At 44.2% G+C, this 25437-nt stretch overlaps 2 protein-coding genes across 2 annotated transcripts; one reads left to right on the top strand and one right to left on the bottom strand.

The window, feature by feature from the left end:
* Nucleotides 1-146: 146 nt before the first annotated feature.
* On the top strand, nucleotides 147-17845 carry Sdhc (succinate dehydrogenase complex subunit C). Its single transcript, XM_040737474.1, has 6 exons — nucleotides 147-224; nucleotides 5247-5303; nucleotides 7241-7342; nucleotides 10201-10262; nucleotides 12688-12851; nucleotides 17116-17845. Exons 1-6 carry the CDS (start codon nucleotides 205-207, stop codon nucleotides 17218-17220), a joined length of 510 nt encoding a protein of 169 aa, XP_040593408.1. The 5' UTR covers nucleotides 147-204; the 3' UTR covers nucleotides 17221-17845.
* Nucleotides 17846-19841: 1996 nt separating this feature from the next.
* Nucleotides 19842-25137, bottom strand: Cfap126 (cilia and flagella associated protein 126). The gene is made up of 5 exons (XM_005087782.4): nucleotides 24083-25137; nucleotides 21782-21844; nucleotides 21515-21595; nucleotides 20552-20728; nucleotides 19842-20220 (listed from the first exon to the last, which is right to left on the bottom strand). The coding sequence occupies exons 1-5, from the start codon at nucleotides 24107-24109 to the stop codon at nucleotides 20011-20013; spliced, it is 558 nt and encodes a 185-aa protein (XP_005087839.1). The 5' UTR covers nucleotides 24110-25137; the 3' UTR covers nucleotides 19842-20010.
* Nucleotides 25138-25437: the final 300 nt, after the last annotated feature.

Genomic DNA, 25437 nt, shown 5'->3' on the forward strand with positions numbered 1-25437 from the left:
CAAAGAACAGGAAAAAACAAAAACAAAAACAAAAACCATCGTCCACAAAGAGCCGAATCGCAAAACCCAGGGCAGGTTCCAGCCTTTAAAAAAAAAAAAAATCTAAGTTGTCACATGACAGCCCCTGCCCGTTGCCCCGCTAAAGGGAGGGGACGCACGGGGGGGGGAGCGTCTACGTCATTTCCGTCCAGGCCGGAACCCAAGATGGCTGCGCTCTTGCTGAGGTGACTTTAGCCTAGGGCTGGGAGTCCGTGCCCTCCATCCTTGGAGGACCTGAAGTGGTCCCTCAGGGTGGTGACAGCGGCGTGGGCGCGCGGGGACAGGGGAAAGGCCCGCGGGTGTGCAGGCCGCGCCGCAGGGAGCCTAGCATCCTCCCTCCTCCCCGGCTCGGAAAGGGCTTAGAGGTCACTCTGCGTGGACGAGTGGCGCGGCTGTCACCCGGTCTGCTTCGCCCACGTCTAAAGCCTCTTCCCAAATTGCTCTTGTGGTCCCACCCAGGTCCGAGCCTGCAAAAACCAACTTCGTGATAAGTTGGCTCCTAGGCCTACAGTTTGGGGGGAGGGAGGTTTAGAGGCCGTGCGCCTAGCCTGTGCTTCCTAATCCCTGACGGTTATGCCGCTGCAGCGGGAGGGGACTGTGGCTTCCACATGCATACCCCCACCCCATGCCGGGGCTAGCTGTAGCAGCCGAGTGGGTCTCTGCTGCTGACGGAAAATTCACTTTGTTTTGTTTCCGAATTTTGGTTTAGCCAATTTCCTGTCCAGAGAAATAACCCAGATTTTCTTTTGTTCTGAATTCTTCACTGTTTAGGTATCGTTCCGGGAGCCTTAATAGTTGTAAGGGCTAGTGCCCTGAGACACTTACGGCACAAATCCCAACACAGTTTTGTGCCTGCCCTATTTTTGGAAATCATTTGTTATGGAAAGTTAGCTTCAGTGCTGTTGAAAATTCCAGTCCCTGGTTCTCCCAAATGTGTTTTCATTTCTCTTTCCACTTCAGTCATGCCGTATAAAAATAGAAGGATTCTGTTTAGTTTTTCTCTGTTACAAAGTGAGTCCTTGGGAGTTCAGGTCAGTTATCTTCATCCTCTATTTTCTTCTTACTGTGCGTTTTCATAGGCAAATTCGCTGAGATGGGACAGCACCGACCGGGTTATCCAGAGCTGCCTCCTTCATTCCTAATTACTTAACCACAATTGAACGCTTTCAAATTCTTTGATGAACACATGTTAGGGCCTGTTTGGGTGAATTGCTAATATTTAGGTTGAAATAATCATATTGGTTCCAAACATTTCATCTTAGAAGATTCAGGATTAGTGTTTAGAGTCTTCATCTTTGGGTTCTTCCTGGATTCAGCCAGCCTCAGATTGAAAATATTTAAAGAGCAAATTACAAAAAGCAGTTTGAGTTTGTTACCTGACAAGCGTTGTACTGAGTCCTTGTGAGTGAAACTATAGGTAGACCCTGCTGTAGCCCCCTCTGCCATTCAGATACTTATTCTCAGTTCAGCACTTACTGTCCCATGGAAGCGAGTGGTTGACTGTAGCTGGACACCCATTGGTTATATCTGTAAGTAACTTTTCCCCATTGGTTGTATTTGGACTGCACAAAGGTAGCACCCTCTTCCTTAAATCATGTGGTATAACATGTATGGAACATTCAAATTATATTGGGCATTATAAGTAGTAATACAGGAATTATTGGAAGTAAAGGACAGTGTGCATAGGACATATGTAAATACCACACCATTTCGTATAAATGACTTAATCAGCTGCTTGTGGAGACTCGCACCAGTAGTCTCAGCACTTAGGAGACTGAGACAGAAGGAGTGCTGAAAGATTGAAGCCAGCCTGAGCTAGAGAGTGAGTTCCAGGCCAGCCTGGGACACAGAGTAAGATCCTGTCTCAAAATAAAACACTTGCTTCTAGCTATACCCTTTTACATACATTTTTTTTCTCTTTTCTTCGTTGTGGTTGGGTGCGTGTGTGTGTCATGGCTTGTGCGTAGAGGTCAGAAGACAATTGTGAATCCTGGTCCAACTAAGGTTGTCAGGAGTTGTGACAAGTGCCTTCGCTCTCTGAACCATCTCGTTGGCTCCAAGCTGTACTATTTTAAGCTCCATTCCCAACATGGAAAATCTTTTCAGAGTTTCTGGTTTCATGTGAAAGACCAGGATAGATACCTTCTTTCATATTTCAAATATGGTTGTGGAATTTGTACAGCTTGTTTCTGTAGGGGCCTTGTGTAAAGCTTACATTGGTATTTGGGAAACAATAGCACTAGACAGAACATGCGATAGATTCCAACCCACATCTGCAAACTCTTGCTGGGTAGCTGAGTGACTGGACCTGCTTGGTGTGAGGAATGTGTGCCCTGCAACTTCAGAGACAATTCAGTTGATTTAAAGGGATTTGTTCCCACTTCTTTCTAAGAGCCCTGGGCACACAATGTCTGCATTCACCTCTTGCCTCTGAAGGGGAGAGAGAACTGAATAAGGGTTGGTTGGATTTTTTTTTCCCCTCTTCAAATAATGGGCCCTTCTGAGACTCTGTTGTAGATCATAAGGCTTTTGAAATGATTGTGAGTCTAGAATCAGTGATGTAATGGACATCATGAACCCATTTAGAAGATGGTTGGATCTATTTGTTTGCTTGTTTTATTTTTTGAGTCAAGGTTTCTCTAGGCAACAGCCCAGGCTGTGTGTAGACCAGGCTGGCCTCAAACTCACAGATATCTGCCTGCCTCTGCCTCCTGAGTGCTGGGATTTTTTTTTTTTATAATTTTGTTTTCTACCTAAAAGTTGCTACTTAAAAAAATTACGTAGGCTGGAGAGGTGACTCAGCAGTTAAGAGCACTGGTTGCTCTCATAGGGGACTAGGGTTTACAGCACCCACATTGTATTCACAACCATCTGTAAATTCAGTTCAGGAAACCCAGTGCCCTTTTCTGGACTCTGAAGGCACCAGGCATGCACATGGCACATGGACATACATGCAGGCAAACACCCATACACATAAAATATATAAAATTAGAAGTTAATTACATTTTATTTATTTTGTGTGTGATGGTGCATGCCACAACACACATGTGGGAATCAGAAAATTTGCAAGGAGTTGGTTCTCTCCTTCCACATGTAGATCCTGGGATCAAACTAAAGAAACCAGGCTTGTAATCCTGCAATCCCAGCATTCAGGAAGACATACAAGATTCCCACATGTGTGTTGTTGCAAACCTGGTCTACCGAGCGAGTTCCAGGACAGGCTCCAAAACAATACAGAGAAACCCTGCCTCGAAAAACCAGAAAAAAAAAAGAAAGAAAGAAAACATAATTATTTTTTATAAATACTTTTTTGTGAGAATGGTAAAGAATCTTTGCTTTCTCATGTTTTTTATACTATTACATGAAAGGCTTTGTGACTTGAAGTTTATCTCTGCTATCTGGAAGGTTTTTTTTTTTGTTTTGGTTTGGTTTTTTGAGACAGGGTTTCTCTGTATTGTTTTGGAGGCTGTCCTGGAACTCACTCTGTAGACTAGGCTGGCCTTGAACTCACAGAGATCCACCTGCCTCTGCCTCCTGAGGGCTGGGGTTAAAGGTGTGTGCCACCAACGCCCGACTGCTATCTGGAAGTTATGGTAGGTTTCTAATTTTTAAACATTAATTATTAATTACTATTATTGCATGGTGTGTGTGTATGCCTGCCTGCGTGCACATGTGGCAGTCAGAGGAGAACTTTGTACAGTTGGTTCTCTTCTTCCACCTTTAAGTGGGTTTTGTGGAATTGAACTCAGGTTATCAGGGTTATATAAAGTGCTTTTTGGAGCTGGGGAGTTTTTTAAATGACCTAGCTTAGTATTAGGAAGGTCCATCCTCAAATCCATTGGAGCAGGTCTCTGCCATACATAAATTGTGTGCTTCCCGATGTCACTTACTTACTTGTTTTGTTTTTGCAATGCTGAGTATTAAACCCAAAGCTTCACCCTATGAACGTTAGGCAAGCACTGTATCACTGAGCTATTAGCTGCCCCCTCTTTATTAAACTCTTATGTTTTATTTAACTACCTCCTCTAAGACCTAGCTTTAAAACAACATCCTGAAGATAAACATGGAATCCTAGCACTTGGGAGGTGGAAGTACTTTAGTTACATAGTAAATTTGAGGCCAGCCTAAACTACATAAGACCCTGTCTTAAAAACACACAAGTTTGGCCAGGCGTTGGTGGCACACGCCTTTAATCCCAACACAGGCAGAGGCAGGCGGATCTCTGTGAGTTCGAGGCCAGCCTGGTCTACAGAGCAAGTTCCAGGACAGCCTCCAAAGCCACAGAGAAACCCTGTCTCGAAAAACCAAAAAAAAAAAAAAAAAAAAAAAAACCAAAAACACACACACACACACACACACACAAGTTTGTTTCTGTATATTATTATTGGATCTCATTCTTTCACCTATTATTTGTTTTCATTTAAAACTTCATTTTGCATTTGTAGGTAGTATTTCTGATTATTCTTTACTTAGAGTATAGTTTTAGGTTCTTTTATTATTATCAAGAGAGGATCTTGTAGCACATGCTGACCTGAAAATCGCCATGCTCCTGTTTCAGCAGCATAACTGCTAGAATTATAATCTTATTACCATGTCCTTCTGAGTTATAATCTGTCCTTCCTCGTCTCCCTCTCCCTCCCTCTCTCCCTTCCATTTTGGAACAGGGTCTTGTGTAACCTCGACTAGCCTCACACTCAGTATGTAGCTGAGGCTGTTCTTGATTTTCTAACCTTTCTGCCTCTGCACTCAGTGCTAGAATGACAGCTGTGCTTACCATGACCCTCTTCAAGTCGTAGTTTTTTCAGCTAGAAACTAGGGACACTGTACTTATCTTCTTTTATGGTTTTGATGCTGGAGGTTGAACCCAGGGGCCCATGTGTGTTAAGCATACACTCTACACTGAATTATACCCTCAATCTTCATTTCATTTTCAGTCTGTCTTTCCACATCTAATATAATACAAAGGAGCCAGGCATGATAGTGCATCCCTTTAACCCCAGCACTTGGGACACAGAGGTAGGTGGATCTCTGAGTTTGAGGCCAGCTTGATCTGCGGAGCAAAGCGAGTTCCAGGACAGCCAGGGCTACTCAGAGAAACCTTGTCTCACAAGATAGAAATAGATAAATAATAATAATAATATAGTACAAAGAGGGGAGTTGATATGCTGGTGTTGGTCTCTAAATTTGTATTCTTGAATCTCTTGCAGACACGTTGGCCGTCACTGCCTCCGAGCCCACCTTAATTCTCAGCTCTGTCTCAGAAAGTAAGTTTTGAAGTCTGTTGTGGAATATTCCTTTACACTGTGTGAAGATGTGTCATTGTGATTGGTGCAGTAAAGAGCTAAGTGGCCAATAGCTAAGCAGTATGTATATCAGGGACTTCTGGGCAGAAAGCTCTGGGAAGAAAGGCAGAGTCACCAGCCAGATGTTGAGAAAGCAGGATGGGTAGTAGAGAGTGAAGGTAACCTAGCCACACTAGAAAGCAAACAAAGAAACATAGATTAAGAGACATGGGTTATGTGTACAGGGGTCCTGGCCGCACTTTTGTCTGTGTACTACATTTATTCAGTACCAAGGAGGCCAGTTGGATTGCCTGGGACTGGAGTTAATTACTGTTGTGAGCCACCATGTGGGTACGGGGCATCAAACTTGGGTCTTCTGAAAGAGCAGCCTCTGCTCTTAACTTCTGAGCCATTCCTATATCCTTATCCTTTTTTAATTTTTTAAAACATATTTTACTTATTAATGTGTGTGTGGTGTGTAAGCGTTTCGTCGGGATGGGTCAGGACAGGATGGAACAGGAGTGAGTGGGTCAGGTATTCTGGCACTCGGGAGTCACAGAATACCCAGTGTTACACAGCTCAGGTGGAAAGGTATCCTGGAGCTCGGGAGCCAAGGATACTGAGTGTTACACAGCTCAGGTAGAAAGGTATCCTGGAGCTCGGGAGCCAAGGACCACCACGGGTTGCATTAAGCTTGGCAGCTTACAGCCTTGCCTCAGAGAAAGGCTTCTCCGGTGTGTCAGCTCCGCTCCGGCAGGACAGGGTCTTCCAGCTGGGGATGTTCGCCTAGTGTAGCAGTTTTGCTCCGCAGGAGGTTTCTCGGGCGAAGTTGCTACAGTTCAGCTCTGCTCCTGGAGAGCCGAGAGCGGAGAGCAGGGAGCCGGGCAGGAGCAGAGTGTAACAACTCCGCTCTGCCAAGGAAGGTTTCCCGGGCAAGTGTTACAGCGCTGCTCGCTCTGCTCTGCTCTGCTCTGCCCAGGGTCGCCTCTGCTCGCTCTGCTCTGCTCTGCCCAGGGTCGCCTTTGCTCTGTCGCAGCCGCAAAAGAAGATCTTCACCCGAAGCTCATCCAAAGGTGTTTATTGGAAGACAGCTGGACCAGCCAAGCTGAACATACACAGGGTTTATATAGGGATTCCTGGGGTTGGGGAAGTTTTTCCAGGGTAGGGATTAGTCCGATTTCAGTGCTGAGCTCAGATTGGCTAGAGCTCTGCTCCGGGATTGGTTACTTTTTTACACAGGATTAGGGTCAGATTTGGCTCTGGTTTCAGGGCCAAAGTGTGTTTCTTTCTCTGGTCCTTTTTAGCCTTTTGGCTCCAATTTTAGGGCCAGGGTACATTTCTTTCACTGACTCTGATTCCAGGGACAAAGTGTGTTCCTTTGGCACTGGTTTTAGGGTCAGGGTACATTTCTTTGGTTCTGGTTGCAGGGCCAAAGTGTGTTTCTTTGGCTCTGCTCAGGGTGTGTTTCTTTGACTGGTCCCTTTTCCCTACATGGTGGGCCTCATGGATATGGAGGTCTCAGAAGACATCTTGTGGGAGTGGTTTTTCTCCTCCACGTGGTCCAGAGAGACCAAAATCAGGTCATCAGATTCGTCAGCAAGCAGCTTTCCCCACTGAGCAATCCTCCTGCTCCAACCGTACCTTTCTTAAAAAGACATTTTAGGGGCTGGAGGGTGGCGCGGTGTAAGAGCATGTGCTGTCCTTGCAGAGGACCCAAGCCAGTTCCTAGCACCCGTATTGGGTGGCTGACCCTGCCTGTAACTCCAGCCCTGTGGGATCCAACACCCTCCTTCCTCAGGCCTCCTCAGCGTCTGCACTAACATACACATAACTAAAAATAAAATAAAACTTTAAAAATATACTTTCTGCTGTGTAAAATATGTACCTTAGTCCTTTTTGAACCTCTTGTTTTATTTCAGTGCTGTTCCTTTGGGAACCACAGCCAAGGAAGAGATGGAGCGGTTCTGGAATAAGAACACGAGTTCAAACCGTCCTGTTTCTCCCCACATCTCCATCTACGGGTGAGGGCTCTGGAGCTGGATGGTCTAGAGTTGGTCTTATTTATTTCTCTAAATACCGCATTGAGTACAGTGCATGGGAGCAGGGGGCTGGGCAGTAATATTAGCATGCAGCTCCTAACCTGTGGGTTGTCAGTGGGAGAGTCTTGAAAAAGTTGGCAACAAGTAAAAGATTTCTCAATGCACAGCTGCCAGAGAGAAAATTCAAAAGTGTTACACAAAAGCAGACAGGCCATGAGTCTGCGGTGTTTCTGTGATTGTGTGCCTGGTTCTGAGTTCACAGCACACAACCTTGTACTATACATTGCTATCACACCACACAACACTGAATGCTGTCTAAACACCTCTGATCCGATTTGAGGCCGTGATGTTCTGTTTTGAATTGTAGTGGTTTTATTACACATATAGAGTTTTCTGCTCTTAGAGAAGCCTAATTTTAGGGTTTAACTATGGAAAACAGTAACTTTTAATACTTTTCTACTGTGATCCCTCAGCATACAAGTATCAAAATCTCATAGCATTGGAATGTATTAGGCTAGAATGTTTGATCTTAAAAATTGCTTTTTGAGGCCGGGCGTTGGTGGCGCACGCCTTTAATCCCAACACTCAAGAGGCAGAGGCAGGCGGATCTCTGTGAGTTTGAGGTCAGCCTGGTCTACAAAGTGAGTTCCAGGACAGCCAGGGATATTCCACAGAGAAATCCTGTGTTTGCAATCACTCCCACCCCCTGTGTGTATATGTGTGTGGAGACGTATGTATGTATTTATACATGCATGCATACATGTTTGTTCATCTCCTATTTTCAGAAGTAGAAGTGCTAGCTGATTTTGTTTTTGTCTTCTGAGAGAATTCCTGTAAATCTTTTTAAAAATTAAAAACAAATAAACACTAACTCAGCAAAGCGTCTTGACTTTGCTGCCCTCTTTACTTGGCTTCCTGCCAGGGGATACTGGCCATTTTTTTAAACCACCTCCACAAATACCACAACCCTTCAGGATTTTTTTCCTGCTCAGATTCCAGAAATAATTTTAATTGTAGAAATTGGACATTGTACCCTACCAGAAGGTTAGTAAATGATCTTAGTATTCTATAGCGAAATCTTTTTAAAGACAAATGGTAAGAGCCTGTCTCAAACATCAGAGGGGGATTGGAAGGGGTAGAATTACAAGGATGGAGACAGTTCCAAATAGTCCTGGTCTTCCTTTACAAGTCATTTGGAAAAAAATGACATTGGTTCCATTTATGGAACTAATCATGAAAAAAGAAACAGTAGAAAACATGGAGCTATTTCCTAAATAATACATCAAGGAAAGATGTCTGAAGTAGCTAACATCATACTTTTTTATCTGTTTCTTTGTTTTTTTTTTTTTTTTTTTTTTTTTTGGTTTTTCGAGACAGGGTTTCTCTGTGGTTTTGGAGGCTGTCCTGGAACTCACTTTGTAGACCAGGCTGGCCTCGAACTTACAGAGATCCGCCTGCCTCTGCCTCCCGAGTGTTGGGATTAAAGGCGTGCGCCACCAACGCCTGGCTTCTCTGTTTCTTTGTGTTTTGAAATAGAGTCCTATATCATCCAGACTGGCCTTGGACTCTTTAGGCTTTTTTTTTCTGACTCAGGGTCTCACTGTGTAGCCCTGAGGTTACAGGCCTGAGTTCCCACAAGAAGTGTGACTGCTTTCTAGTTGTATAAGCTCTAGTGGGTACCAATATGGGGACCCTGGTGAAGAGGGTTAGAGTTGTATTTGTTTCTTCTTCTCAATGGCAGCAGTGATTTGGTTTTGTAAACTTTTTAAAAAGATTCATTTTTATTTGATATGTATAAGTGGTATGTATGTATGTATGTATGTATGTATGTATGTATGTATGTATGCCACTTGCATGTCCTGTGCCCACAGAGGCCAGAAGAAGGTGCCAGGTACCCTGGAGCTGGGTAACATGTTATGGGTGCTGGGAACTGAACCTCTGCCCTTAGCAAGAGGAGAAAGTATTCTTAACTGCTGAGCCATTTCCACACCCCAAGAGATATTTTATGTTTTACTTATTTATTTACTTTTTCTTTTTTCCCCCTTTTTGGTTTTTCAAGACAGATTTCTCTGTGGCTTTGGAGGCTGTTCTGTAACTCACTCTTGTAGACCAAACTGGTCTGGAACTCACAGAGATCTGCTTGCCTCTGCCTTCTGAGTGCTGGGATTAAAGGCATTTGTCACCACCACCTGGCTTCTTTGTTTTTCAAAACAGGGTTTCTCTGTGTAGCCCTGGCTGTCCTGGAACTCACTGTGTAGACCAGGCTGGCCTCTGCCTCAAGACCACCGGGATTAAAGGCGTGTACCACTGTGTCTTTTTTGTTTGTTTGTTTTTTATACTTTTTAAAATAAATAATTTTTCTTGTTCTTTTTTGCAGTGGATTGAACCCAAGGCCTCGTGCATGATACATAAGCATTCTACCTCTGAGCTGTGTACTCAGTCAAACTTCTTATTTTTAAATTAGAAATAGGAATGTGAAAACTAGGTGGAGTTTTTCTTGGTTTTTGTTTTTAAGGATTTATTGTATGTGTATGAATGTTTTGCCTTCATGTATTTGTGTGCATCAAATGTGTGCTTGGTCCCTTGGAGGTTAGAATGCTTGACAGGCCCCCAGAACTGGAGTTACAGATGATTGTGAGCCACCACTCAAATACCAGGAACCAAACCAAGTCTTCTGCAAGAATAACAAGTGCTCTTAGCCATTAAGCCATTTCTCCAGCCCTAGATTGTTTTTTTTGTTTGTTTTTATTTTTGTTTTGTTTTTAAATTATGTCATCCTAAACACCCCCTAAAAAAACAAACAAATTTTTAAAAAATTGTCTTTGTATGTTTCTTTGTAGTTGGTCTCTTCCCATGGCAATGTCCATTTGTCACCGTGGCACTGGTGTGGCCTTAAGTGGAGGTATGTATATTTACACACACACACACACACACACACACACACACACACACACACACACACACACGAATCTTTGAAGAGCTGCTGTTTCTGTGACTCACTTCCTTGCCTCCTTTCTCCCTCAGTAACTTGACTTAGAGTGAATGTAAGTCCCTTTAAGACTGTGTTTTCAAGGCAGGGTTTCTCTGTGTAGTTCTGACTGTCCTGGAACTCTCTGTAGACCAGACTGGCCTCAAACTCACAGAGATCCTCCTGCCTCTGCCTCCAACTGCTGGGATTAAAGGTGGGTGCCACCACCACCAGGCTCCCTTTAAGCTTTTCATTAATCCATTCCTTTAACAATGTTCAGGACTGTCTTGTGCTATATATCAAGTTTGAGGCAGTCTAGGATACATGAAACCTGTTTTAAAAAATACAAAAAAAACTTTTAAAAAAACCCTCACAAAACAAGGATGGTGGTAGGACAGGGTTGGGGAGATGGTTCAGTGGTCAAGAGTATACTGCTCTCCAGTGGACAGACCCAAGTTCAGTTCCCAGCACTTAGAATGAGTCCTCATAACTGCCTGAATACCGGTTTCAAGGGCTCCTGTTCTCTCTCTCTGTCTCTGTCTCTCTGTCTCTCTGTCTCTCTGTCTGTCTGTCTGTCTGTCTGTCTGTCTGTCTGTCTCTCTCTCTCTCTCTCTCTCTCTCTCTCTCTCTCTCTCTCTCTCTCTCTCTCTCGCTCCCTCGCACACGTCTTAAAAAGGAACATTTCATCTTTAATCTCATGTTATATGAGAGAGCCTGATTCTCTGGCTCAGGAGTGCAGTGCTAGCCTAGCATGGATATAGTTCTGGTTCAATCTCCAGTCTCCAATACCATGAAAAAGGTTTGTGGTGAAGGGCAGGCTACTAGGACTCTGATGGTAATATCAAATTGTAGTATGATGAATTGCTCCCCCTTCTAACATCCCTCACAACTAAGATAAAAACAAACCTTCCTGTAGGCCCATGTGAAAATTACCTAAAACGTTAATCCAAGGTTTCCTAAATCTTCCCTGGTGTCCAATATATCAGGTTCAGGAACAGCACCTCTAGACCCCCCCCCCAGGACCTGGGTGCCAGCACAGAACAGTCAAGACTGCCCCACCGAGTCACCAGGAAATGCCAGCCCTGTAGGCTCTAACATCTGTAAAGTGCTATGTGATTGTCAGTAAGTGTTCTGCCGCTTCTAGAAGTTGCCAAAAATTCTTTCAGGCACTTCTTCCTAGAAAGCTTTGCAACAAAAGTGAAAACATCTAAAGAACCCTGGGAAAGCTGTCCAAGTGACCATCAAAACTCGGCTTGGTAGTTCCCTGTTATCTTCTAATCTCTCTCTCTCTCTATATACTCATATATATATATATATAGAATATAGACTATATATATATATATATATATATATATATATATATATATATATATATATATATAAATAATAAATAAAATATAAATATAAATATAATATATATAGAATATATATATAAATATATAGAATATAAATATATATATATAAATATAGATATAATATATATATAAAATAATAGGAATAATATATATAATATGATATATAATATATGAATATAGAATATGATATAATAAATATATAATAATAATAATATAAATATATAATATATAATATATATATATATATAATATATATATGATAATATATATATAGAATAATAATATATATATAGAATATATAATATAATATATATAAGAATAATAATAGAATAATAATATTGAATATATAATATATATGTAATAATGAATATATATATATAGAATATATATAGAATAATATAAGATATAATGAATAATAATATGACAATATTGAATATGGCACTCTCGCTCTGCTCTCTCTACGGCATCTAAGCTCTGCTCTGCTCTCTCGCTCTCGCTGGGATTATGAGCATATGCTACCATGCTTTGTTTTGTTAATTTTTTTACATTCATGTGTATGTGGGTTTTTTGTATGCATTTCTACACACTGTGTGAGTACCTGGTGCTGGAATTGGCGAGAAGAAGGCATTGGCTCTCATAGAACTGGAGTTACAGATGGTGTTAACCACATGGGTGCTGGGAAATGAACCCAGGTCCTCTGTTTAATCCCCCTGGAGCTGGAGTTACAGGTGGGGTGAGCTACTCAGTGTGGTTTTGGGGAACCAAACTCAGGTTCTCTGCAACATCAGTATGCACTTGTAACTGCTAAGCCATCTCTCCAGTCTCCTGTTCATGGTTTTATGTATATGTTAGTCAAGTATTTTGGCAACTGAACTATATCCCTGGCCTGAGTTTTCTCTATTTCAAAATGTTTTAGAATTGAATCAGGTGTCAAGAGCTGTCACAAAACCTAGTTTAATACATTACATTACTTGTAACTGATGGGAGGTTTGCTTTTCTCTCAGGGGTGTCTCTTTTTGGCCTGTCGGCACTGCTGCTTCCTGGGAACTTTGAATCTTATTTGATGTTTGTTAAGTCCCTGTGTTTGGGGCCAGCACTGATCCACTCAGCTAAGTTTGTGCTTGTCTTCCCTCTCATGTACCACACATGGAATGGGATCCGACACTTGGTAAGTTAGTTGTGGCTTTGTACATCCTGGGTGAAGGGAGTGGGAAGGCTGGGAGGGTCCGCTCCCTTCCTTCTAGATCAGTGTTCTTTTACCTTTTCCTTCCTCCCGCCCCCTTTTTGATCTCATTCACTGAACCCAGGGCCTTGCACATGCTGGACCTTTAACCTTAGAGCCATTCTCGTTTGCTTGTTGAGACAGGGCCTCTCATCTCGCTGTGTCACCCTGGCTGTCCTGGAATATGCTCTACAGCCCAGAATAGCCTTGAACTTGTGGTATATTCCTGACTCTACTCCTAGGAGTTGGGGTTATAAGTATGAGCACCACACATGGCCTGACCTTGTCTCTTTGTTTTTATTAATTTATTATTCATACAGTGGTCCAGTGGCTTGAACTCAGATTTCAGGCTTGACAGCAAGTGCCTTTTCCTGAACCATCTTGCCAGCCCTCCAGTACTATTCTTAAGGCTAATTGCACTGGGTCTTTACTCAAGTCTTTTTGGGGAGAACTAAACGAGGCCCCTCCTGCATTCCTTTATGAGTGTGGGTTAGGCCAGTACTGAAAGGGATCACTGTGAACTTTCCCACTTTTAAGAGGCATATAGTTATTAAAAGACCCCTGAAAGTAGATCTGGCAAAGAAGACATATCAATTAGATAAAGACAGACTGGTGCCTGTGAATTCTTGACACTGGGAATTTAATTGTGAGCTAGATAAGCAGTTACTGCTTTCATTCCTTTCTGCCCAGAGTTCCGAGTCTGGGTAGACTCAGGTGTTCTCACTTGAGATTGTATTGCATAGCTGGAGAGAATGAGAGCAAACACAGCCAGGTGCCAAGGCTTCCAGGGTGGTTTTTGTGCTTGTTATTGTGTGGTTTGTTAGTGTGCTGCTGGGAACTGAACCCCAGGCTCTTCTGCATGCTAAAGAAGCCCTCCCCAGCACAGCTCCATCTCCCATCCTTCTCAAACACTTTACCAATCTAAAATGTATTGTATTTTATCTGTATGGTGTGTTGTCTATATGTATAACTGTGCACCAACCATGCGTGTGCCTGGGACCCATGGAAACCAGAAGAGGCTGTGGTTATGAGCAACCTAGTGGGTGCTGAGAACCACACCTGGATCCTTGGGAGGCGCGGGCAGGCAGTGCTCCTAAATGCTGAGCTGTCTCTCTAGCCCCTCTTTTTTTTTATAAGAAGGTCTCATGTCAAGTAGTCAAGATTGACCTCAAACTTACTATGTAATGACCTTGACATTCTTATTCTCCCACCTCTAACTCCAAATTGCCAGCTGCTGGGATTATAAGAGTGCCGATATGTGTGGTGCATTTATTTTGGGCTTTTTGAGACAGGGTCTTGTAAAACCTAAGTTGACTATAAATTTGCTGTGTATCCAAGGCTGGCTTTGAACACATCCAAATTGCTGTTATATTTTCAGACAGGGCTTTACTGAATTGCCTAGGCACTGTACCAAGTATACCTTGAACTCATCATCTTTCTGCCTGGCCAAGTTGAGCATTTTAAGAGTTCATATTTTGTGATCCCTACTCTTGTATCTTTCTCCAGTAAATAGTTAAAATTTATTTTTTCCGAGTCTTCCATTATTTCTGAACCCAAACAAAATATCAGTTGGATGATTTTTTTCCTTGGTTTGACGTTTTATAACCTCCATGTCAGAGTCAGCTTCAGAGCCAAGCATCTTAAGGATTTCAGTCTGGTACAGTAGACAGCTGAATGAAACAACAAAAGTGATAGACTAAATGATCGTTAAATTACGTGTATTTATCAAGTGTTCCCTGGAGCAGTGTTCAGTTTGATTTGAAGTGTCTTCTGTCCCTGAGGGAGACAGTGGAGAGGAAAGGCAGTTTCATTGATGGCTTTGACTCCGCAGAACAAAGCTCGGGGGCTGGAAAGATGGCTCAGCAGCTAAAGGCTAGGCTCACAACCAAAAATATAAGGGCATAGCTCGTTAAAGAAAATCAGCTGAAGGCTTCACATCCCGGCTCAGGGGGGAGCTTATTTCTGTCTGTTTTTGTCTTAATATGGAATTGGACTTGGGGCTCACCTGGCAATCCTAGAACTCAGGCTTCTTGCCCTGGTTCCTACCCACTGTGGTAATCTCTTTGTTGAGATGAGTGAGCTGCCTAAAGGCTGTAATTAAACCCTAAGTCTGTTTTTCTGTTCTCCATCTAGCGAGCACTCGCTCTGGGTGAGGGTCAGGCTTTAGCTGTTTGCCAATAGAGTGTGTGTCTTAACAGTTGCCTGGCTGGAAGGTCTACCAGGACAGGGAAATGCTATGGTTATAAAGGAGGAGCTGTAAGGCCTTTGACCCACCTTCTGGAGGCTTCTCCTACCACTACCCAGTGCCTGTGTGAGCAAAGCCGTTCTGTGTGGAATCTGCTCAACACTTCATGTCATCTAGGTAGAAGCTGGCTGGGCATTGATGTGAGCGTATCTTCTCCCCCTGATTTCATTCTGGGCTTCCTCCAGTATTTGTCTGCTGTGACTCCTGACGCAGCCAGTTTTATGGTCAGACCGTAGAGGTTCATGCGTTAGTATGTGTTGAGGCTGCTTTATGTGCTAAGTGTGAAACCTGAACTCTGCTTTTTGCCCCAGAGCAGTGGTTCTCAACCTTCCTAAGGCTTCGACCCTTTAATCCAGTTCCTCATATTGTGACCCCCAACTGTAAAATTGTTTTGTTGCTGCTTCATAACTGTAATTTTGCTACTGTTATGAATCATAATGTAAATATCTGATAAACAGGATACCTGATATTTGACCCCTATAAAAAGGTCCTTGGGCCCCACCCCAAAAAGGGTCTCTATCCACAAGTTGAGAACCCCAGCCCTAAGTATTTATAGCCTGAGAGAGTATGAGAGTCTAGGCTTTGTTTTGTTTGTTTTCTTTTTGGTGCTGGAGGTCTAATTCAAGTTAGTACATAAAAGGCAAGTGTCTTACCACTAAGATACAGCACCCCCATTCTTGGTGGAATATTAAAGGCCACATTAAAAATGTGACCTTTGACCGGATGGATAGACAACACCTTAGTGGATTGATACCAACAAAAATAAAGGAAGACGGAAAGGACAAAGGAATTTAAATGTTCACAAATTTGTACTACATGTACATTTCTACTTGCTCCAATTTAAAGGCTCTTTTTAGTAGGGTCATAGTAAAAAAACAACTTTTGAGAGTCAGGCATGGGTGTAAGTGCCTATGGTCCCAGCTGTTTAGGAACCTGAGGATGGAGGATCTCTTGAGCCTAGGAATTTGAATGTATCCTGGGTCAATATAGTGAAGTCCTGGATGGGAGAGAATGAAAGAAGAGAGAAATTGAAAGTTAAGATCCTGCTGGGGGTAGTGGTGCATGCCTTTAATTCCATACTCAGGCAGGCAGAGTCCTATGAGCTTGAAGTCAGTTGGTTTACTTACAGAGTTCCAACCAGGAGTATATAGGAGATCATGTCAAAAAAAAAAAAAAAAAAAAAAAAAAGACAGACTGCCTTAGGGAATTGCTTGAGAAACTTGCAAGTTATGTGTTTCCCAAGTTCATGTCACCACAAAACTTCACCAGCTCCACATAATGCCCTACACTGTGCAGAAGTATGCTTGGGCCAGACATGCGGAGTGCCCATAATTCCAGCACTTAGGAAATTTAAGCAGGAGGGTCTTGAGTTGCGTTCACTCCGGGCTACATGGTGATTTCTGGGCTAGTCTGGATTATAAAGGATTCCATCTCAGAAAACAAAACTATGTTTTGAAGGAATATCTTTCTGGAAACATTGGTCCAAGTATGCTGTCACATGGGGGGAGGATGCTGAGTCTGTCCAGTCTGGAAGCTGTTGTTTAAAGGCCTTTGGCATTCTGGAGAACATTCACCATCATGTCATATCACATGAGAGGACTTGATTTTCAGTCACTGGGGAAGTGGTGGTTGTGACTTTTAAAAGAGTGAAATTGGGGCCGGGCGTTGGTGGCGCACGCCTTTAATCCCAGCACTCGGGAGGCAGAGGCAGGCGGATCTCTGTGAGTTCGAGGCCAGCCTGGTCTACAAGAGCTAGTTCCAGGACAGCCTCCAAAGCCACGGAGAAACCCTGTGTCAAAAAACCAAAAAAAAAAAAAAAAAAAAAAGAGTGAAATTGGGATATAGGAATATAGTACTTTTCTCTGGAATCCCTTAGAAGGTAGGTAGTCATTCAGCAGAAATTATAGAAGTGATTGGGGTTCTAATTACTAAAAATAAAAACTTTCCCTCTTTTTTTTTCTACAGATGTGGGACCTAGGGAAAGGCCTGGCGATCTCCCAGGTCCAGCAGTCTGGAGTGGCTGTCTTGGTGCTTGCCCTGCTGTCCTCTGTAGGGCTAGCAGCCATGTGAAGAGCTGAAATTCCCATCATCCTCCTGTACATTATCACACTGATTCATATTCCCATTTATCACTCTTATCTCCAGCCACCAAGGTTCCCCTGATTTGTTTAGATGCCATGTGCTTCAGATCCCATTGGGGCTCAGTAGAGAGGCTTGAAGAACTGTAGTAGTAGAAAAAGGTCATTTTCCCCAGGCCTGGGCCCTTACTCCCTCTCCACATTTGACTTTGATTTGTGCTGAGCATCAGCTTTCGACTGTGGAAACAATGCCAGTCCTGTGGCTGCCCTGGGTACCACTGCCTGTGGGCTGCTGGCTTAAAGGACAGTTGTGTTCATTGGTCAGCGCAGGGCCGTTAGCACCCACACAGTGTGACTGAGAGGAGAGAGGTGGGGGTGGAGGGATGGTTCTGCCCAGCCAGAGGGAGACAAAGAAGGAGTTGGATCTCGGGAGCTCATGCTTGGGAAAAGATACAGATAGAGCTTTTGATGGATGAGGAAGATCCAAAAATTGTGTTTTCTGTTCTGTTTTTCACTTCTAGTGAAGCACACCTTCAATGTAGTGTTTTTGAATCTAAATTCTCAAATTGTCTTCTTTGGAAATGATTAAAATACTACTCATGTTTGACTCTTTGAAATCTGGTGAGGGTTAATAGAATCTTATTTGTGCCCCTTCCTTTGGGGGACATTTACACCCTAAAGTATGACTTTTCCCAGAATGGAAATAGTTTGTCCTACAACTGACCACGTTGGGGTGGGGGGGTCTGTGGTAGTGAAGAGGTTTGGGTACTACAAGGAGGCCTCAGAGAAGAGAGCAGAGACGGAGCATCTCTCTCTCTCTCTCTCTCTCTCTCTCTCTCTCTCTCTCTCTCTCTCTCTCTCTCTCTCTCTCTCTCTCCATTTAAGGACACCTAGCACCAGTGGAGGTGACTGCTGAGAATTAATAACCTACACATGTGAGGGGGGTTGGGGTTAGTAGAGAATTTTTAAAAGTGGAGCAGGACTGTGGGGTGTCAGAATCCGAGAAAACGTATATAATGGGAAAACTTGCTGTCCGTAGCAGGAGTGCTTTGTCTGTGGTGCTGGGTCCTTGTACATGTTAACAAGCACTGCACCACTGAACTAGTCCCTTAGCTAGGAGTACTACTTTGATAGTTTTCGAACTCTGGACTGGGAGATTCACCGTGGGACTAGGTATTTGGCTCCATGGTAGCATGCCCAAAGCCAATGGTTCAATCCCCAGACCAGGAAAAGCACTATTCCAAGAGACCAGTCAAAGCAGTGGATTGAAGAATGCCGTGGCAATTGCACGGGACGAGAGCGTGAACTCAGCAATGGCGGGGGTGCAGGCTGCTTTCGCAGCCTCTTGAAAATCTGTTGAGAAAAGGCCTTACGGTGTATCCCCGACTGACCCAGAACTCAGATCCCAGGTGACCTCCAGTTGGTGTGATACTGCTTTGCTGCCGCCGAGCTTCCACTCTTGCCGTCTCTTCTGGCTCCCAGGTAGTCCTAGGCCTTAAGTAATGATCACTTGTCCCTTTCTCAAGACAGGCCCTGGGGAGTCTTGTGTTGCTAGGGATTGTTTGAACCTAGGGGCCCACTAATGCTAGGCCAGCACAGCCATAGCCCCGGCCCAACTTTTTGTTGTTTTTTTGTTTTGTTTTTACTTTGAGACAGGCCTTACCAAGTTACTTAAGGCCAGGTAGGTCTTGAACTGATGGTTTACCTGCTTCAGCCTCCCAAGTAGCTGGAGTTGCAGGACTGTGCCACCGCATCTGTCTGTCCTGGGAGGCCGTGTAGAGTCAGTCCCTCCAGCTTGCGTCAGCTGTCTGCTACGTTGTTCTCTGAGTGGGGTCAGTGTTTATGGGAGGAAAGCCTCTGGCTTTAGACTTGGCAGGGGCATTAAATTAGCAACCAGTGCCAGAAAGATGCATAGCAGGGGCAATGGGAACAGATTGGAGGCTGGGAGATGGATGGGGACTTGTACACTCTTGCTGGCTTACCCAGCCAGAGGTTGAAGGGGAAGTGGAGCACCTGGCTGTCTTCTTTCTGTACTTACGAGCTGATCTGTCTGAAATAGCTATATGCTCCAACCACCAAACCTGACGACCTGAGTTCGATCCCCCAGGATCCACATGGCAGGAGAGAACCAACTTTCCTTCAACCTCCACAAGCTTGAGGCACACCTACATACATTCATTAAGTAAATGGATAAACACAATTATAAAAAGTTTCACATGTTCTAAAACAACTATTTGTCATTTTGAAGACACTGGTTGTACAAAGCTCAGTTCTCCTGGGGTTTGCCCTTGTGTGATGCAGACCAGCTTCCTCTTGGTCATTGCTGAAGTGTAACTAACATTCTCTATTAAGACCTTGCTGGAGCCAGGCGTTGGTGGTGCATGCCTTTAATCCCAGCACCTGGGAGGCAGAGGCAGGCGGATTCTGTGAGTTGGAGGCCAGGCTGGTCTACAGAGTGAATTCCAGGACAGCCAAGGCTACACAGAGAAATCCTGTCTCGAAAAACCAAAATAAAAAAGACTTGCTGTCCTTTTCCCTACTTTTGCCCAGGCTTCCCTTTAACTGTGGATTACAAAGACAGTCATAGAATGAGGAGAAAACCCAGGTCAGTAAAAGATTTAAGAAACAATGTTTATTTGCCCATCATTTCTCTGCTCCATGTTTCTGAGTACAGGGTCATTCTATTTCAGTCCCTAAAATGTCATCTCACGCTCTTTCCCAGCAGAGTTGCAGCTCTGCATGTCTAGACCTCAGCTAGACTAGGACCTACATGCTGGATAGTCTAACATGGGCTTGCGGGTGGGGTCTTTGGAGAGTCGATTGGAGTTTGGGGACCTGGAGTGTGACCTGCAGAGGGGTGTGAGCTTTGAGTTTCATCTGCATTGTCGCCATCAATAGCCGGGGAACTGGGAATTATGGTGGGATTTGCCGCTTGCTGTACAGTCTTGGTGACAGGTTTCTTCTGTTTCTTCTCTCTGTCACAGTCCTGGGGCTGTCAGGTTAGAGTGGAAAAGATCATATTTCTGGTTAGGCCCAGATAATCCCCAGTCAGGCTCAGAATCCGACTCCCTTCCTACGCCATGGACAGAAGGTCAAGGTCCAGATGAGAGTAGTTAAACTTGACCTCCCCTGGAGACTTTTCTACTAGGGTAGGGGTGGAGAACAGGATGACGTTTGGTTCCATCAGACCTTAGTGATTAGGTACTGGACCACACAAGACAGAATTGGTTAGAAGTCCCTCCCCTTGCTGGATTGGCATACCAGTTTTGAGGTTGAAGAGACAGGAGACAGCAGGAGTTTGGGGTAGATGGAAGGCTAGATACCTTGCCTAAGATTTCAGGACGCAGCCCGTTGGAGGCAGCGAGTAGATCAGGATTCTTCTGTATCCATTTGGTCAGGGAGGTGGCGGCAGCTGTTGTGCGGGAGGTCAAGGTCACCCGAGCAGGTGGTACCTTCAGGGGCATTTGCCAGGTGCCCATGAAGGAGCCCCAAGGACTTGCCTAAAAGAAAAGGAAGTGTTCAGCAGGTCCTCATGGCTGTCTCCTTAGCAGGGCTTGCTGGCATCACGTCCACTCTGTCCCTTTGGCATCTTAATCATGACCATTTCCCTACTCTTCCTCTCTCCAGTCAGTCACAATGCTGTTATTCAGGCCCTTTCCTTCCAGCTTAAATTTTGCATCCTTAGGCTGTGTGATAAAGAAGTCCCATGCGTAAGTCTTGTCATCTGAAGACACTGTTTACATAGTTGTCATTTGCAGGACTTCCATGTGCTAAGCGCAGCTCTGTGCTGGGGATCACTGGACAGAAAGTTGGGGCACTCAGTTTGGACTTTTATTTTCTATACAGTGACTGTAGCTCTTTTTTTTTGTTTTTGTTTTTGTTTTTTTTTTTGTTTTTTGTTTTTGTTTTTTTTTGTTTTTGTTTTTTCGAGACAGGGTATCTCTGTAGCTTTGGAGGCTGTCCTGGAACTCACTCTGTAGACCAGGCTGGCCTCGAACTCACAGAGATCCGCCTGCCTCTGCCTCCCGAGTGCTGGGATTAAAGGCGTGCGCCACCAACGCCCGGCTCTGTAGCTCTGTTTTTATGTATCAGCTCTTACTGTTTTGTTTAGCGACAGCATCTCTATATAGTCCTGGCTGGCCTGGAACTCTCTCTGTAGACCAAACTGACCTCAAACTCACAGAGATCCTCCTGCCTCTGCTTCCTGAGTGCGGGATTAAAAGTGAGCACCACCACACCTGGCTAATTCTTACCTTCTTGATATGAATGGATGTGGGGAATCTCACCTTGGAACGGGGCACTGAAGGTAAGAGATGACCTCGATCGTCGGCAATAATCTGAGTGTAACCTTCATGGGCGGCTGCTCTCTGTGGTGGAAAGAAAATTACTTGAAGGGAAAGAGGGAGGAAGACAAAGTGTCTGAGAGACTTGGAGTAAAGGTACAGGAGAGGAGAAGGTGGACCATTAGAAGGCTAAGGAGTTAGGTGGGTGACTGGGGGAGCATGAGGCCAGTCATCATACGCTGGCCTTGGAGGGTGCTGAGCTCAGAATACCTCTTTTGTGGGCCTGGCAGGAGACCAGTTCTGCAGGTACTTGGGTGCGAAAGCCTTTTCATACTATGGAGAAAAAGGAGAAGGTCAAAGGCTTAAGCTCATGAAATGATGACACAGTTCTCTATAATTGAAAGCCAAAGGCCTCAACAATTATGTAAACTCTTTTATTTATTATTTATTTATTTGTTTGGTTTTTCAAGACAGGGTTTCTCTGTGGCTGTGGAGCCTGTCCTGGAACTCGCTCTGTACACCAGGCTGGCTTCGAACTCACAGAGATCCACCAGCTCTGCCTCCTGAGTGCTGGGATTAAAGGCGAGCACCACCCAGCCAATTATGTGAGCTCTTAACTCACTATGACTAGGGGATATATAGGGAGGAAGAGATTTTCAGGGAGTGGGGAACTAAGTGATGGATTTAAAAGAAAACAGAAGTGGGGACTACATCTGGGAAGAAAGAAACCAGCTGGAGACGGAAGGGAAGAGGAGGGACTGAGAACAGTATACTTGGTACACAGTTGACACTTGTGTATGAAGATGCCCTGACAGTACCCTGAAATCAATGCAAAAAGAAGAAAGTTCATACAAAGAGAGAAGACATTAAAGACAGAGAAAAACGTGTTTCTGTTTTGCCGAGCTTTGGGTAGAACCCAGGATCTTGTGCATACTAAGCGAGTATAAGGTTATAATCTGTGTGCTTAGCATGTGTGCTGCCCAGCATGTAGCAACTGGCTACATGTTAAACATGTGAAAAGCAGCCGGGCGTTGGTGGCGCACGCCTTTAATCCCAACACTCGGGAGGCAGAGGCAGGTGGATCTCTGTGAGTTCGAGGCCAGCCTGGTCTACAGAGTGAGTTCCAGGACAGCCTCCAAAGCCACAGAGAAACCTTGTCTCGAAAAAAAACAAAAAACAAAAAAAAAAAAAACATGTGAAAAGCAACGTGTAAACTGAGGCCCTTTCTAAGTACGAAACCCGGGAAGGCTGGAGGTATAGCTCAGTGGTGGATGCTTCTCTAGCATTTACAGAGCCCAGGGTTTGATTCTCAGATTAGTGGGGGAGGGGCTGGATTTTAAAGAACTAGTATAAGTGCCCTCTTCTGACCTGCAAGGATACATGCAGGCAGAACACTGTGTACATAATAAATAAATAAATAGTAAAAAAAGATACAGGATGTTATGGACAGTAAGTGGAAAATACTTTAAAAATACCAATTAAATGTTAAAGTATTTTGGTTTATTGGGTTTTACTTGAGCATTACTAAATTTAATTTTTAATTTTCACATAGCTGCTAAAACCTTTAAAGTTCTGTTTGTGATTTACTCTGGCAATGCCGGACTAGACTAAGGATAAGTGACAAAATCTATATTGCTTCCTGCTTTTGAATGGCCAGTCTGGTCAACAAAGTGAGTTCCAGGACAGCTAGGACTGTTACACAGAGAAACCCTGTCTGGAAAAACAAAAACAAACAAAACAAAAACCACAAAAAATGTATTTTTACAAACATTTGTGTTGCCATTTTCACACACACCTGTAATCCCATTACTTCCCAGAGTGAGGTAGGAGGATTTTGAGTTTGTGAGCCAGTCTAGGTGGACTACATAGTAGCAAGACCTTGCCACCCCCCTACACACATACACATAAAAGAAGAAAAAACCCAGTAAACTATGAATTCCAAGTGAACAAAATGTTTTCTCTAAAAGAATTTTTAAAATGTGTAGACAGAGTCCCACTACCAAATTCTGGCTGGCTTGGAACTTCCTATGTAGACCAGGCTGGCCTCAAACTTTCGGAGATTATTTTGCCTCCTTGTCCTGTGCTGGGATTACAGGTATGTACCATCTTGGCCACATTTTTTTGAGGAGGGGTCCCATGGAGCTCAGGCTAGCCTTGGATTCAGTATATAGCCAAGGATGCCTTTAACACCTGATTCTCCTGCTTCTGCCTCTAAAGTCTGGGGATCTCTGGGGAACAAACACCTCTACATTTGCCTCAGTTACTATGTCTTGAATCTTTCTAAAGCAAACTAGGGATAACTTTCATGTAAATAGCTATGGCTTTGTTATTTGACTTACAAAGCCTAAAGTGTTTACTCTGGCCTGTAAAAATAAAATCACCACCTCCTGGCTTACACTCTACAAACTTAACTCGGGTCCTTTCAGTTCCTGAACCCTCCCAACTGTGAGGTGAAACCCCACCTCAACCCACTTAACGTCTATTTAGGGGCCAGGATCTGACGGAGGGGTAGGCCTGAAGGTAGCATCTGGAAGGTAAAATCAAATGTTAGGGGGTAGAACGAGAACTTACCTGATTGGCACTGTAGTTAGTGGCCATGATCCTTTCCTGTTTACACTTGTTGCTTGGCAACTGCAGAAGGCCAGCCCTCTGGGAGGATCTCCCAATCAGCAGGGGTTATCCACCTTCTGTGGCTCACGCTGCCCCCTGCCCCCCTCCTTCTCTCTCAAACCTGGGTTCGTTTTCCTTTTAGAGCATGGAGGACAGAATAAACATGAAAAAATGAGCTGAGAAGCGGCTGCCTCTTTCCCCAACATAAGTTAGCCCTGCTTCAGGGTTTCCAGGTTGTCTCTGGATGACCTCTTCAGCTATTTGAACTAGCTTTGGGCCACCAAGAGCTGAGTTTGTGAGACAGGGTGGTATAATGAACTAGCCGTAGAACTAGAAACAGGGACGAGTCATTATTCAACGTGCCTTAAGCCACTGGCTTCCCTTCCATAAACAGCGATCATCACATTTTGTAGAGAAGACCTGCTTTGTACAGTGTGGGCTGGAGTGAAGGGACTGACGCTGTAGCGCACAGTGGGGACAGAGCACAGCTGAGACACTGTTTACAGAAAACAAAGGCAGCTGCTTAGGAAGCCACCACCTTGTTTGCTCCCAGAAGGAAATGTCTATCTTGTCCTTGGTCCTCAGCAGCTCCCATCTCCCCCAGCACTCTACGGTCACAGAAGCCAGGAACATAGGTTCATAGTTTTGGTTAGGATGTGGCACATCAGGACCTAGGGTAGAAACTGAGCAGGGATGATGAACTCGTAAGATTAAAGCACCAGGTTTGGGAGGATCAAGGGATGGTGCCCAAACCTATTAGCTCTAAGACTAAGAGACCCTCTGAGACATATCTAAATTTCTGTTAAACCGATCTACTCATGTACTGGGGTGTTAGAAATAAAGAACATTTCAGTTATGTAGTCTCAAGTTTTAAAAAAAGAAAAGAAGCAAGGTGGCCAAAGAAATAGATACTTCAGAGCCAGATATGACCATGCATGCCTGTGATCCCAGTATTCAGGAAGCAGAGGCAGGAGGATCTCAAGTTCAAGATCAGCCTGGACTACATAGTAGGATCCTGTCGGAAAAAAATAAGGGAGGGACTCATGAGGCCCCACTCCTTCCTGGGGCCATATGGGCAGTTAACGGTTGCTGGGGGAGGGGCTCACAAGGCTCCACCTTTTATGTGGAGTCATTGTCAGTTAATGGTTGTAGGAGAAGGGCGAGAGACCTTTTTCTTTAGTGTTGTAGCCAGTCCTGGTAGATTGCCCATGCTCTTGGAAAAAACCTCCCATTCATGCAAGCAACTCTGAGCTCAGGAAGACATAAACACACTTAGACGCACACAAGGACATGGTGGTGCCTTGAATTCCAGCACT

This window comes from Mesocricetus auratus, unplaced genomic scaffold (genome assembly GCF_017639785.1).
Source record: "Mesocricetus auratus isolate SY011 unplaced genomic scaffold, BCM_Maur_2.0 Super-Scaffold_100676, whole genome shotgun sequence".
Lineage (NCBI taxonomy): Eukaryota > Metazoa > Chordata > Mammalia > Rodentia > Cricetidae > Mesocricetus > Mesocricetus auratus.

Coding starts and splice junctions, on each gene's coding strand:
- Sdhc (XM_040737474.1), top strand. CDS start 205: ATGGCTGCGCTCTTGCTGAG. Junction 5,304..7,240: donor TCTCAGCTCTGTCTCAGAAA/GTAAGTTTTGAA, acceptor GTTTTATTTCAG/TGCTGTTCCTTTGGGAACCA. Junction 10,263..12,687: donor TGGTGTGGCCTTAAGTGGAG/GTATGTATATTT, acceptor CTTTTCTCTCAG/GGGTGTCTCTTTTTGGCCTG.
- Cfap126 (XM_005087782.4), bottom strand. CDS start 24,109: ATGGCCACTAACTACAGTGCCAATCAG. Junction 21,845..24,082: donor CTAACTACAGTGCCAATCAG/GTAAGTTCTCGT, acceptor TTTTCTCCATAG/TATGAAAAGGCTTTCGCACC. Junction 20,221..20,551: donor GTCCTGAAATCTTAGGCAAG/GTATCTAGCCTT, acceptor CTAACCTGACAG/CCCCAGGACTGTGACAGAGA.